The sequence below is a fragment of the Poeciliopsis prolifica genome, unplaced genomic scaffold, assembly GCF_027474105.1.
Source record: "Poeciliopsis prolifica strain line A6 unplaced genomic scaffold, Auburn_PproV2 SCAFFOLD050, whole genome shotgun sequence".
Taxonomy (NCBI): Eukaryota; Metazoa; Chordata; class Actinopteri; order Cyprinodontiformes; family Poeciliidae; genus Poeciliopsis; species Poeciliopsis prolifica.
In genome coordinates, this window is record NW_026562425.1 from 3,611,418 (window position 1) to 3,625,487 (window position 14,070).

Sequence of the window (14,070 nt, forward strand, 5' to 3'; positions counted from 1 at the left end):
TTTTGTTGTTGATGTCAGAGAAAATTTCAGAATCTCTTTCAGGAAATCCATGTTTGCTCATTGTTTGATTTTGCAGGTCTGATTTCCAGGCAGTGTCTCCTGTGACAGAAGCAGCTTTCAGCAGCCAACCTGTAAACACCGGATGTGTTTAAGTTTCCTTGAAGGCGCCGCAAAGGAAGATTCTTCATGCCACAGGAGAGATTATAATCCTGCAACTCACCTTTGGTAGGAAACTCTGTGTGGGGGACATGTGGGCCCGTCACAATAATCAATAAATCAATTGACATGATTTAACGTTTATCTGTTTTTTTCTCTCTTTTTATCAAAAAGTGGATGATAAAAGTCTTCACTTTGGCGGTTTTTGTCTCAATTAGCTCTTTTTTAAAGATTAATTTTGTATGCAAACACTTCAGAATTAATTTTATTTGTTGTTTTGTTTGTTTATTTTGGATATTTAAAACGTTTTCCAGTTCCAGTGTTAAATGTTCATTAGAATTTAAAGTTTACTGATCTTTTAGGATTTGCTCTTGCATCATTATTTTTGCCGTTACCATTATATTAAAAATGACCTCAAAGCAACAATATAATGGTTTATCGCAATAAATACTGGAAAAATTTATCGTCCAGCAAAATTTGTTGTGACAGGCCTACGGACATGCTTGACTCCTTAAAAATATTGATTTTATTTTTAAATAAATTGATCAGATAAATAAAAAATAACAAAAAGAAAATTATAATTGTGATGTGGTGAGATTTTTTTTTACTCTTGCTGGCTTCAGTTTTACATCATTATAAATTAATGCAGGCTATTTATCCAAACACTGGTATTTATTTAGCACTTGAATAAGAGCTACAATAATTTAGGTGGGATATCATGCACTAAAGTTCAAAATCGAATTACTTTACAGAGGGCATATTTGGATTTACTGCCTCTTGTTGTCTTGTTCATAAAAATTGATGTTTTTAATCTCCTGTTTTGTAAAGACAGTAGTTCTTCTCTCATGGATTGTGTTCTGGCCAAGTTGCTCCTTTCATTCCTCTAAACCACAAACGTTCAGATTAGATGGCGACATCAATGTTGGGTCATAAACAGCAACATTTTCACAATGGGATCCACATTTCTCATCGACTGGATTCCCAAGAAAAACATAAACTAAAGCTCAGAATGCTCAGCGGATCGCTTCACAAGTGGCTTTGACACTGTCTTTGATTTCTGGTTAATTGGTAGCAGTTATGGAGATTGGATCCAACAATTAAGTCATGAATTAAGAGAAGAAAGTCAGACAACAGAAAAAGGTATTTAGATGGTATAAAATCAATATAATAAACTCTGGGGGGGGGAATTAAATCATATTCTTTTAACAGAAGTCTGACAATCAGTTCAATTAAAAGTGTTAAATTAAATGTAACTCATATCCTCCAAGTATCCTCAAACAGTCACTGTTGGACAAGAAGGATCTCCAATAGCAGTCAGTGTTGCACAGTATCTGAAGATGCCTCTGATTACTCTACCATTTAAAAATTCCAATTAAATACTTAAAATCTGTGGCTGCAACCAAATTTAACGTTCTCACCATTCTGAGAATCAGGTGATGAATACTCATAGCTGCACAGCCACATTTAAATTCTATTAAACTCAAATGAGATTGTTAATGCAGGTGTTTTGAGACAATAATAAACTGTCAAAACATGCCAAACGTTGCTCCCACCCATGAAATAATAAGCATTCGTCAACCCAAATCATAATAAAACCTTTTATGTAAAATAAAAGCAGCAGCCTCGAGCGCCTGCTACCTGCAGCAGGTGATAAACAGCAGCAGGTGATAAACAGCAGCCCACTCCAATCCAGCCATGTTTTGCATGTCATTCTGCTCCACTTTTAGCAAACTGACCTGACCCCGGTGCTCAGGATTACAGGGGTTTTAGCACATTCTGATCATGTGTTCATGAGTCATTTGTTTTTTGTTCCTCTCACCTCTCAATAGCTCATCAATAAGTCTGAGCCACTGTGACTAATGACCTTATCCGGTCAGTGCCGCAACATGGGATACAAACGTAAACATTTGACAAAATTAGTTATTTTGAAAACTTCATGTTTGTCAACATGAAGCAAGCTAAAATATTCGCATACCTGGCTAATTCAAGAGAGACAATCAGTGACATCCAGCAGACTGGAACAGAATAAAAAATAAAAAAAATCATGCTAAACAATAGCAACATTAATAATAATACACTGTTCAGGATAATACAGTAAATAAAATACCATGTAGTTTTCAGAAATAAAAATAGTTTACTCAAATCCAAAGGATGTGCAACTGAGTAGGATATTTAAATATAAGTGATATTTTGAATATTAAAAAGACTATTTGAAATATAATACATCAGCAATCATTTCACAATAGAACTTTTAAGGAATAGCATCAGGAATATGAAAAATATTAGAACAGTTGAGCAATTAATTCATTTATTTCTCAATAAATCAAAACAATATTGATCATGCTATCCACCAGAAACGCATAATACTGAAATTAATCTGTTAAATTTCTTTATTTGCTTCCCAATGATTCAGATTTTCTTGTAATCTTTTATTTGTGCAGCAGTTGTGTTTACCGTCAGAGTTTTATTTAGATGTTTTGGCTGCATCTCACTCTTTTGCTGAGGAATGTTTTTTTTTTATCAATCAATCAGGGATAAAAAAAAAAAGTCCAAAAGTCAACAAACAGATTGAACAGTTGTATTTTAATTTATTGTTTGTTCCAGGCCTGTCACAAAGACACACTATATCTTTGACACAATAGAACTTTGGACTTTGACTAGGCCATTTTAGTAGTTGAATATCCCTGCTAAGTTCTCTAGAGATGAACTCATACCAAATAAAACCAAAATGTGATTTAACAAAGTATTCATTTAGGGATTTATTGCATTTGTGTCTTCAATCCAAAATACTTATTTATTTTAAGCATTTGAATATTAAGGATAAATGTGACGTTGTATAAGAAAGAAATTGTTGAAATTATATATAATGGTCATTATAAAAACATGACATTTTAACCAAGGACTGGGTCAAATTTTGAAACAATGTCTTATTTAATTGAGGACCTCAGATAATAAAGTTAATAACAGAGTTCAGCTCATGAATGGGAAGCGGAGCATGGCTTTGTCCCGCCACTCACTGTAAGATTTAATCTCATTAAGACCGCTCGCTCCTACAGATGGCATAATCTATGCTGGATTAATGCCTAAGATGTCAAATTCACAGCGGTGCAATTTAGCCCTGACGCCCGTTTTCCAGTCAACTCAACAAAAACATAAGAGCTTTTGCTAAACATATGACCTCTGAACCTCTGAGCTCAAGCCTCATTATTCTGTTCTAAATAATACACAAGAATTGACTGTTTAAGAGCGTTTTCGTCCACGTTGAAGAATTGAACTTGACTCCTTTCAGTGGTCAGAAAACAGGACGTGATGATCAAACACGTCTCAGCTCTAATGCAGGATGTAAACAGAATTAGCAGTGGCAACGGAGATGGCATTTTGGCACAAGCGCAGGGCACAAGAACAACACTTCAGGAAGAACGTGCTGGGATATTTTGAGCCTCTGGGAGCTCAGCGGTGAGAAGAGCGTGAAACACGTAATCCCTCTGTTTCTCCCTGTCCGAGTGTGAGAACAGCAGAGGACCTTAAAGGGACAATCAAGTTCAGTGTTTTTTTTTTTTTTCAAACAATGGTTCATTCATTCACATATTTTCCTTCCTCATCTTTCCCCCCCAACAGTTCACTAAAAATAAAGCTGGTTTGGGTAAAGCTAAAGAATGAGAATCAAAGATGCTTTTTAAATTAATTTATTTATTTTATCTGCATCTGATCCAGATTTAAAGTGGAAGGGAGATAATCGCTTAATTTTGAAAATAAGTCTCATATTTACTGCTCCAGGATGGACTTTCAATGGGATTTATATCCAAATATAAACTATTCCAAAATTATATAATATAACCAACTCAAGTAAGAATAAGAAAGTATTTAATAAAATACTGAGTAACTTATCAAATTATCAATCATTTGATATTTAAAAATGCATCATCATATGGACCAGAATATAATGTTAAGTTGACGTATTTTATTAACCAAAATTACAATGATTAATATAAGTAATAACAAAACCAGGCAATAGAAAATGTTTCCAAATCATTTTCTTTCAATAAAAAAACTTATAAAACTTTAAAACTGGAGGTGTGTCTGTGTGTTTGGCAAATTCTTGGTTAAAACATGTTTGTTTTTCATTCAGTGGGCAGAAAATCTAGAAATTTTACTCAAGCAAGAGTAACGATATGTCATAGTAAAATTACTCAAGTAAATATAACACTTTCAACATAGTACAAATTCTTATAAAAGTTCATTTTTTTCAAAAAAGTTACTCAAGTAAATCTAACCGAGTTACATTTACATTGTGATTGTGCAATTTTTAAATATTAAACTGATGTTTTGATCAGTTACTCAGCACTTCGGTTGTGCTTCTTTACTTTCACTCGAGTAAAAATATGTTGCCAGAGGTAGTAAAAACTATACTGAAGTAAGAGTAACACTACTTCAACATTTTTTACTCAAGTAAAAAGTAGGAAGTAGCCGTCCAAGAAATGACTCAAGTAAGAGTAAAAAAAATAAGTATTTGGTAAAAAGGTTCCTCAAGTACTGAGTAACTGGTTAAATATTTTTGATGGACCAAAATTGAAAGCGATGTGGAAAATGAAAATAATTCAAAAGAAACATTTTTTAAAAAATTCTTACAATAATAATAATAATAATAATAATAATAATAATAATAATAATAATAACTTTTACAGAACTGCAAATGTTTGTGTCTGGTGACAAAGAAAATACTCAAGAATATGTAATTGAGTAAATGTAACTCTACCTGGCGTTACTTTTCTAGTAAACTGATTACATATTTTGGATTACATATTCTGATGAGCGTTATATCAATTTATATACAATGCCTTGCAGGGGGACCTGCACCCAAATGAACGCGTTAAAGTTTGCCTGGCTTGTTTTTGTAATCCTTTAAGCTCCAGTCCGTATTTCCCCTCGAGCCCTTCTGGCTCCCTGGCAGAGTTTGTTTACTGGCGGAGAGCCTGGGAAGAAGGGGATCCTGCAGGAGACTCTACAATCTACCTGTCTGTGGAGGGGAGAGAAAGAAAGTTAAAACTCTTATTTCTTTCCTGCTCATGCACATGCATGTGCAGTTTTTGAAGCAGACTGGTGTGCAGAGTGTGAAGCCAACTTGGAGCGTTTTTCCCCCCCTCGTTCTCTTTAACTCCCAAACTAAGAGGAGAGTGGAGGGCTTCTGATCCGCCAGGACCAGGACTGCCTGTCAGCTTTTTTTCAGAGTGGACGTGAAATCTCTGCAAAGCCTGGGGAGCCTTGGAGCTTCTGAACGAGCACCAAAATATTCGTCAAGATAAGAAGAAAGCAGACTGAGCTCTTTTTCTGTCTGGATGTTTTTGTTTCTTCTACGAAAGAAACGCTAACATTACGCCACAAATCCCCTTGAATTCCAATAAAGGTCGGCTTTTTTATATTTATTTTTTACTCATGCATCTTTATGGGCTTTTTCAAAACAATGCTGTGACATTTTCTGAAGTTTGAGCTGACTGGGGAGGTTGCTGAACTTCCCTTGTGGCCTGGACCAGAGCGGAGCAGCCAGAGGCTAGCTTCCCGAGCTAGCAGCAACAACGGCTAAAACAAGTTGAAAAAGTCTTGCTTTTTACTCCCTCCTTGCGGACGCGAACGAGCTCCCGAGCTCCGTTTGGTCTGGTTTAATGTAGGCGTCACGTTTAAGCGACACAATAAATGCTCGTGTGTGGTCCTGGTGTCAGTGTGGGGGTATTTTTCACGGAGCAGCTAGCTGTAGCCGCTGCTGCGTTAGCTTGAGTGAACACGTTGGACTCGTTCCTCCGCCCATCTTCCGGGATGTCTTTTATTTATTTTTGTTTACCCGTTGGCCCACGCTGCCAAACAAACCAAGCTTCCTGAGCGCGTATCTTTTGCGGTTTTGGACTGTTCACCCCTCGCCACCTTTCGCACGGGATTATCGTGTGTTTTGGCCGGAGCGGTGGTCGGACAGTAGCAGGTATGTGGCTCCGGACTTTGGGCTGTGTTTTGGCCGCTGCCTGCCTGCTGATGAGCTGTCACGGAGCGCACGGAGAAAGTAAGTGAAAACTGATTATCGTTGTACTTTAACTCGACCGACGTCGACTTATTGTGGTGTTTTCGTTTTGCGTGAAAAGTGTTGCACTTTTTGTTGTTGTTGCTGTGCATCGTTTTGTGAATGTGCAATGAAAAACAAAAGTTGTGCAATACCCAGAGATGCAGATTAACGTTTGATAAATTAAAATAGAGGCAATTATTTCCTAAGTTAAAAAAACAACAACTAATATATGGAAAACGCTTTGAATAAATTCAATTAAAAAAGATTAACTTCTACAAATAATAATATTAACAATTTTGTGGGAAGGAAATTTTAAATAAAAATGTTAGAATGAGTGAGTTAGAAAACACTCCACATTTGACAGTATTAAAATATTTTTTTCTGCAGATTTGTCATAATCCGTTGGTGTGAAATCTGCTTTATTTTGTTGATTGTATTTGATAAATCAAAAATATTTTACTGGACATATTACCTTTCTTAAGGCAAGAAAATTGTTTAAATATGTTAAAAAGCTATTAAATATTAAGCTATAATTTTAGCTCTGCTTTCCAGAGTATTAAAAAAGATAAATGATTTAAAATGAGACATGTCTATTCTTAAAAATACCTAAAAATATATGTGTGTTTGTTCCACAGTACTGCAATAGACATATTATAAAATACTTTGTAATTATTATTATATTTTCTTCATCACTTAATCTAGTAACTACCATAAGAAAAACTGTGCCTGAATGTTTTGTTTACCAAATCTTGATTAATCTAAACTAAGCCAGGCTATAAAAACAGACAAATAGATTTTACTGTTTAAGCTTCAAGGTCAGAGATTTGTTCATAAAGTGAAAATCCTACTTTTTGACTGAATTTGGAGTTTCTTTATAAGACTTTTATGCAAATGTTTCATTATTTTCTGTATTAAAAACTTTTTTTTCTCAAAACTACAACTTTAAATTAGAAACTTAATAGCAATATAAATGATATAGAAAAAGTAAGTCAAAATATGTAAAAGGATTGTATTGCCAAGATTGTATTTATCTGAAAAAAGTTGATTTTGATGCTTTTTTTTTAGACAGAAGAAAAACATTAATTTAGCAATTGTTGATTGTGTGTCCTAGAGCGTACCTTTAAATTGTGGTTTATATTTGTTGACTGACTGCAGTCAAATGTTTTTCTTTCCGTTTGTGCAGACATGTCTGTAAAGAACGAGTACTATAAATATATAGTATGTACATCAAGCTGTATCCTGTCCTAAGTTTGTGGTACTGCAAAAAAAAAATAGCATGAGTGCAAGTGACAGTCTGTGGTCATAAGGAGGAGTTACACAGGTTGACGGCCACAGGTAGGAAATATTTCCCCTGGACTTCTGCAGAAGTTCACTCCTTCACTGAAAGAGCATTTAGATATATTTCAGCACTCAATAAATCAGCTTACAGCCACAAGAACAACTGTTTGGAAGGGTTTTTTTTTTAGCAATCAAATCTTATAAATGAAACCAGACTGCAGAGATAAACAGACTCTTACTGTGGCAGCCCCATAAATAAGGATAAAACTGAAAAGCCTAGTGTTGAATGGAACTGGAGACCTCTGGGCAGAAGCTTGAGTCAGTCCTCCCTGATACTTTTCACCACATAACACATTAAATGATTATATGATGACAATTTTTTCCTTTGTAAATTATAGTGTTTCATTTTCATGCCCTTTTGCTGCGAAACCTCTTCTAATTTGTGTACTTTAAACAGAAAAATTGCACGTCGAGGTTTCTTGTTTTGTTAGCAATGGTGGGTTGATAAATGTACGCTCGCTGCAGCAGCGGTATTGTATCCAATGACTGCATTGAAGGGACAAAGGTTGACACTTATCGGCTGTGTGTGTGTGACTGTGCAGTAACTGTAAACACAATGTTTTATCCCAATTAAGTACGTAGTCTGAGAATTGGACAGAATTAGCCGCCGGTTTTTTTTAAAATGGAAAGCCTTTGGGTCGACGCTGCGGTCAGCGCAAGAATGCAACAATGAACCCTTTTCACAGCTCCTGACAATCCCTTTGTGTTCACCAACTCAGGTGATAGGAGTGAATGAATCCATCTGCACGTCGCCCGGAGACATTTTTATGTTTGCGCACACTCGCTGTTTAACACCACTAAGAGTCTTTACATAAAGCAAATATTAGTTGTTCTTCCAAGGAGGTGATTTGCAGAGCTGTGGGATCTACTTGCCGGTGTAACCTACTGTACAGCGAGGATGTTTATTAGCAGGGAACGATGTTGTAATTGTGTCACAACTGGCGGAAATTTTGTTTGGATTTCATTAGAACACCAACAGTGGCTCTGCTCCAAATGGAGTGGCATTAATTTGGTTTTTAACGCCATGCTGTGAGTTTCACTCTTAAAGTAATGACTAGAAACAAGCTGTTAGATAATTAACACTTACAGAAAGCTGTTTGATCATAATGAGACCCTTTTAGCGGGATTTGAATGGGTTTGGCATAGTAAAAATGTAAAATTACTTCTGATTTTCTGTATAATCGTTTAAGAAAGTCTCCTCCCTTGTGGACTTGACAGCATGGTGTTGAAACTCACTCCACTGGTTTAGCTTTCCTTGATGTTTCGAAGTGAGTTTCGGTACAGAAACTCATCTTTCTATAAAGATGAGTTTATATAGAGTTATCTTCAAACCAGTTTGAACAAGAATCCTGACTAAAAAAACAAGGAGAAAGTTGTGTAATTGCGTTGCTTCACCCTCCCTTTCCCAGTCTTCTCAGTCTTGAGTCAACCACAGACTTGAAGACTGGAACCTGGACGTCACACTGGCTGGTTTCATAAGCTGGACCGGCCGGTGTTGAAGTCAGAAACGCTTCTGAGCTACTTGTTGGTCGCTGTCCAGCTCAGCTTGATGGAAAGTTTTACTTAATAATGAAAGCTTATGTTCAGTAGCTGTATGACCTTGTTTTACAGAACTGGCGCTGACTGGGCGGTTTAGAAAATATTAAATGATTTACTGGCAGACTCTGTTTATCAATTTAGTTACTTCTATAGGCAGTTAGTTGGTCGCATTTTATTCTAGTGTTAGAGTAAATGCGTTACTCAACCTTTTATTGTTATCCTTTAATTTTACAGTTACACTCGACTTTGTAAATACGCTCAGTGTCATGGTTTTTCTAACAAAGTTTGATATAGTCTTAAGAAACAATAACTTTCATTCTTTATTACGAATATTTTTTTGAAGGGCAGTTTTCACAACCCATTTTATTTGTGTATTGTTTTTATTTCCATTGTGTTTATTGTTTGTGTTTGCTATGTTTTATTTTGGGTATTTAAAAATAGTTCTTGTGTTAAGTGTTTTTTTTTTTTTTTTATTAGGCGTGCATTATTAGGCTATTATCAACTTGAAAATGTTCTCAAAATAACAATGTTATCGTTTATTGCAATCATTTCTGGGGCAATTTATCATCCAGTAAATTTTGATATTGTGACAGGTCTTAACATTTTAGTCTGTTTTCAAACTGCAACTGTTTGGACATTGTTGTTTGGCAGTGTTTTACTCCCTGAAAGCCAATAAAAGCAGAAGCTTGCATTGCAGTCTCTGGTGATTGTGTTGCTTCTTGCGATAACACATCACTCTGACTGGAGTGACAAACAGCAGGAGTTCGCTGTGAAGCCTCAGGCACCGTGTTGTTGAGCAGCACTCCGGTCACAACGAACCCTGTAATCTGGCAGGTCTGATTTAGTCGCCCTGGCAAGGGGAACAATCGTAAGGCAATGAAACTGCCATCATCACACTGTCACTACTCGTAAACACCCATTGTGCTCTTAGGTACCAAACTCATATCTGACATGGACTCAAAAGAGAGATTTTGTGCTTGTCAAACTCAACAATGGTGGCTAAATCCAGGATGACATGTTCTTATTAAAAAAAATTACATTCTTTATGATAGTTATGTGGCACACCTGCCTTCCTTCACTTTGCCTACAAATGTGTCCAACAAGGGGAGGCTTGTTGTGTCAGATCTTTGACCTTTGACACAGTGCCGCTGTTGTGCTTGTTATTGCACTCTCAAACTTGAGAGGTAATTATTATCCCACTCTGCAAGTGTTGCCCTCAACACCCACACAAAATCAAAGTTCTTTAAATGGCCATCAAGAGTGTGGATGATTACCAGGACATTAGCTGTTTCAGCAGGACGGCCTGACATTGTGGTGTCGAGTCACTGAACTGCCTCGCGGTGCGTTCAGATTAGCACGTGGTGGTTATCTACTGTAAGAAAAACGACAGGTTATGTTGGGGAATGAGGAGGTTTTGATTTCATTTTTAAAAATGTTGTAGAACAAGGAGAAAATCTGTTTTTTAAGTGAACAACTAAATGATCTTTGCTCTGCATGAGGCACATGACAAAATTGCAAGAATGGGTTTTGTGATCCATCGTTTTCACTCATAACAACCTGATATAAACTCATGGATCTGATCGCTCCTTTACTGGTTTAAACTTATTCTCTATTTCCTTTATTAAGTAATAAGTCTAAATTACAATACAATAGTCAAGATTGTTTAAGAAAGACCAGCTAACTTTATTGAGTTGTTGACTTTTCAGTTTTTTCTCCTATTCAAGCATGTGGTGACAGTGGACAGGAAGCACTTCCTCTTAGCAGCAAAACAAGGTTCAATATTGCTACTTTGTTCAGTTTTCAGCCTTTTCCTATGAGGAAAGAAAATGGCTACAATGTTTTGAGTCAAAAAATGTTTAAAATTGAAAGGAAATTTGAAAATATCATTTGATATTTATCTGTTATTGGAAGATCAGTGCTTGAATACTGACTATAATGTCTTAAAAAACTGAAATAAATAAGCAGTGCTTTGCCTGGTGGGGGCTCAAGAAAAGCCTGGATGTTAGCTATTCTGTTGGTGTCGAGATGGTTTTCCTGTTGCATATTAAAATTGGAAGTTAAAACCATTTTAAAAGGGGTTCTCAGTTATTTTCAGATTTCATCTCATTTTCCATTCCATTCCAGGGATCTATTGTAACTTTCCTGGATTTTATTGAAGTTTATACTGAGCTACGTCAGTAGTTACCAACAGGAAAACCAGAGACGGCAAGCATTGACAGAGTCACTGGGTACAGAGAAATTTTTATGGCGAAGGAGAGGTTGCACAGTGGCAGCAATAACTTCCATCAATGTCTGTGTTCTGGGAAAGAGCAATGGTTTTATAAAACAAGAGGACACACAAAATAAATGGCACTAATAGATCAATCAGTGCCTTCATCCATACAGGAGACAAACAGAAATAATCTGTGGACAGGGAGTCCTTGGCAGAAAATCACATCGCCACCAGTGGTTTTGTCCAAGAAAAAAGACACAACTAAATACTGGAGCTTTGAGTAAGTTGTTTTTTGTTTGGTTTTTTTTTTCTATGTGGAAGTAAAATGGAGTATATTTAGTAGTGGTGGCAAACCAGTTCAGCATTAACGCCCAAATTAAGCTCATCATCCATGAAGAGCCAAACAGCAATTTCAAGATTAGGTGTTGAAACTGTTTTTTTCTTTGTCTCTAAGGTTTTAGTGGTACACCTAAGTATCTTTAGGTTTGGCTTGTGCCCTGTGGTGCTACTTGTATCAACTCTTATGTGTATCAGTAATAACAGAACAATGCTACTTCTTTAAGTGTAGAAAGAAAGTCATTCACAGACGTGCAGAGTTTGCAAAGCTTTGAGCTCTGTCTGCCAAAGTGTGAAGTGTTTCACACAAGATATTTTTAAAATCTTAGTTTTGTATCTATTTAATTGAGGGTATGGTGGTGACTGTTAACATTTACTCATTACTTGAAGCATTATTTTTGGTGTAACACCGCAAGACTTATCACTGGGCCCCAAATTAAAAACTTCCTGCTCAGCAGTCAAAAAGACACATTTAATATAAACGTCAATATAGGTAGCCACCTTTTAAATATTTTTTTATGTTATTTACTAAATTAAAACTCACTCAAAGGCTAAACACTGATCCATATTAATAAGTACTTTTAATATGAACTTTCAAAGGTTTCTGCTTTTTCTCAGTTTAGCTCTGTTTTTTTAAAAAAATTATCTCTCTATGCCCAAAGTACATAAATCTGAACCATAAACTTGTACATGAAGTATTTCAGTTTTAAAAACCTTCTTTAAAAAAAAGCAAAAAATATCTGCACAGAATCTGCCTCAACGTTGCCAGTACAGATATATAGTAATTGGCAATAATGTTTCCATCAATGGCTTTGTCCAGGAAAGAAACACCACTAAACATTCGCTGGAGCACTAGTGTTTTCAGTGGAAAAATTAAAGTAGAGTTGTGTCTCTATTCTTTCAGGAGAGACACAATTAAACAGAGACAAGGTTTTTCCCAGCGTATTATCAGCCTGGCGGGCCACCAGGCTTTACTTGTGATGCCACCATATTTTAAGTTTTTTTAAATGTTAGCATTTTTTAAGACTTTATAGTTGAACTTTTTACAAAAATGAAAATCAAAGCTCATCACAATTGGAGAAAGTGAGGAATAATGGCTGGTTTTTGCTTCATTAGTCTTACCAGGATGAATACACGGTTGACTAAATTGTCATGTCTGAATATTAAAATTACATTTATGGTACATATGGCTGCATATGTCATATCTTTTCCTTACTGCAAGTTAATTATTCTTCAAATGAGGAAGTTAAACTTGTTTTAAAGTTTTCAGGACAGTAAGTACTCTAGTATGTTTTCATGTTTGTTTTTAGGAGACAAAATAGCAGAACTGTAAAATCTTGAAAGAGGAAGTGTTGCAATCACTGACTCCGTTTGCGTTCTTGCATACATTTTGAGGCCTCACTTCTCTACAGGGTCCAGCAGTAATATACAACGTCTTTTAACACCCTGCCCGCCTCCCAGCCCCCTCCACCTACATTCGCTCAGATCATGAGATCAGAAATCATCGTTGGGACCTGTCGGTGCTCGCAGACGTAGTGAGACTGAGAGTTCGTGCTGCTGAAATCAAATAACAGCTGTTTAATTCTGAACCAATGCTTCAGCTCAAATACAAGCAGAAAACCTATTATCATTTAGTAATTTACATGATTTATTTGTTTGGAATCATTACATGGTGGTAATGTGTCATAAGTGAGAGTGCATGCATTTATTTATTGTGTATCTCATGGTTTTGCTCAACGGGGTCACAGAGGTCAGATCTAGTACGTGGATTTGCTTTTTTCCCCTGCTCTCTCATGTGATCAAGCTCTATGGATTTTCTTTATGCCTGATTGACTTTGATTGTGGCTTGATTAATGTGAACCAGACCATCTCCAAGCGTGCGTCACCCACTGAATCCAACAGCAGCGCTGCGTTGTAAAGCTTTCAGAGCAATAAAGTAAAATAAGAAATTATATTTTTTTATGAAAGAATGATGATTTCTCTTTGTTGAAACATTTTTTGTTTGTTTGAAGAAGGGTAAGTACAATCTTTTACGTAGTCGCTGCTGGGTTTTTTAATCCTTCGTGTTCTTTTCATAGTTATCCACCTGTGTCACCTTGAAACAGAGAGAGATTTTTTTAAAAAACCTCCATAGAAAGGCGTCCAATTTGAAAAAAATGAATGCCAATATTTTCTTCATTCCTCACCATGCAGTCAAAATTTTAGAGTCTTACTCTGCAGTTCATTTTCTTAGTTTTTGTTTCAGTGAAGAAACACAACTAGCAGAATATTGTTTATACAGTATGTTTTGTGTGTGTGTGTGTGTGTGTGTGTGTGTGTGTGTGTGTGTGTGGTGTGTGTGTGTGTGTGTGGGGGGTGTGTGTGTGTGTGTGTGTGTGTGTGTGTGTGTGTGTGTGTGTGTGGTGTGTGTGTGTGCGTGCATATATACAGGGCCAGTTGG

The 14,070-nt window shown here is 36.2% G+C and overlaps 1 protein-coding gene across 1 annotated transcript in view; it reads left to right on the plus strand.

Moving 5' to 3' along the window:
• The first annotated feature begins 5,135 nt into the window (after positions 1-5,135).
• The window catches only part of insra (insulin receptor a), a 56,049-nt gene continuing 47,114 nt past the window's right edge, over positions 5,136-14,070 (plus strand). Inside the window, exon 1 of the mRNA XM_055058203.1 lies at positions 5,136-6,205. Coding sequence (XP_054914178.1) covers positions 6,130-6,205 — 76 coding nt within the window. The 5' untranslated portion in view covers positions 5,136-6,129. The remainder of the gene's footprint in view (positions 6,206-14,070) is intronic.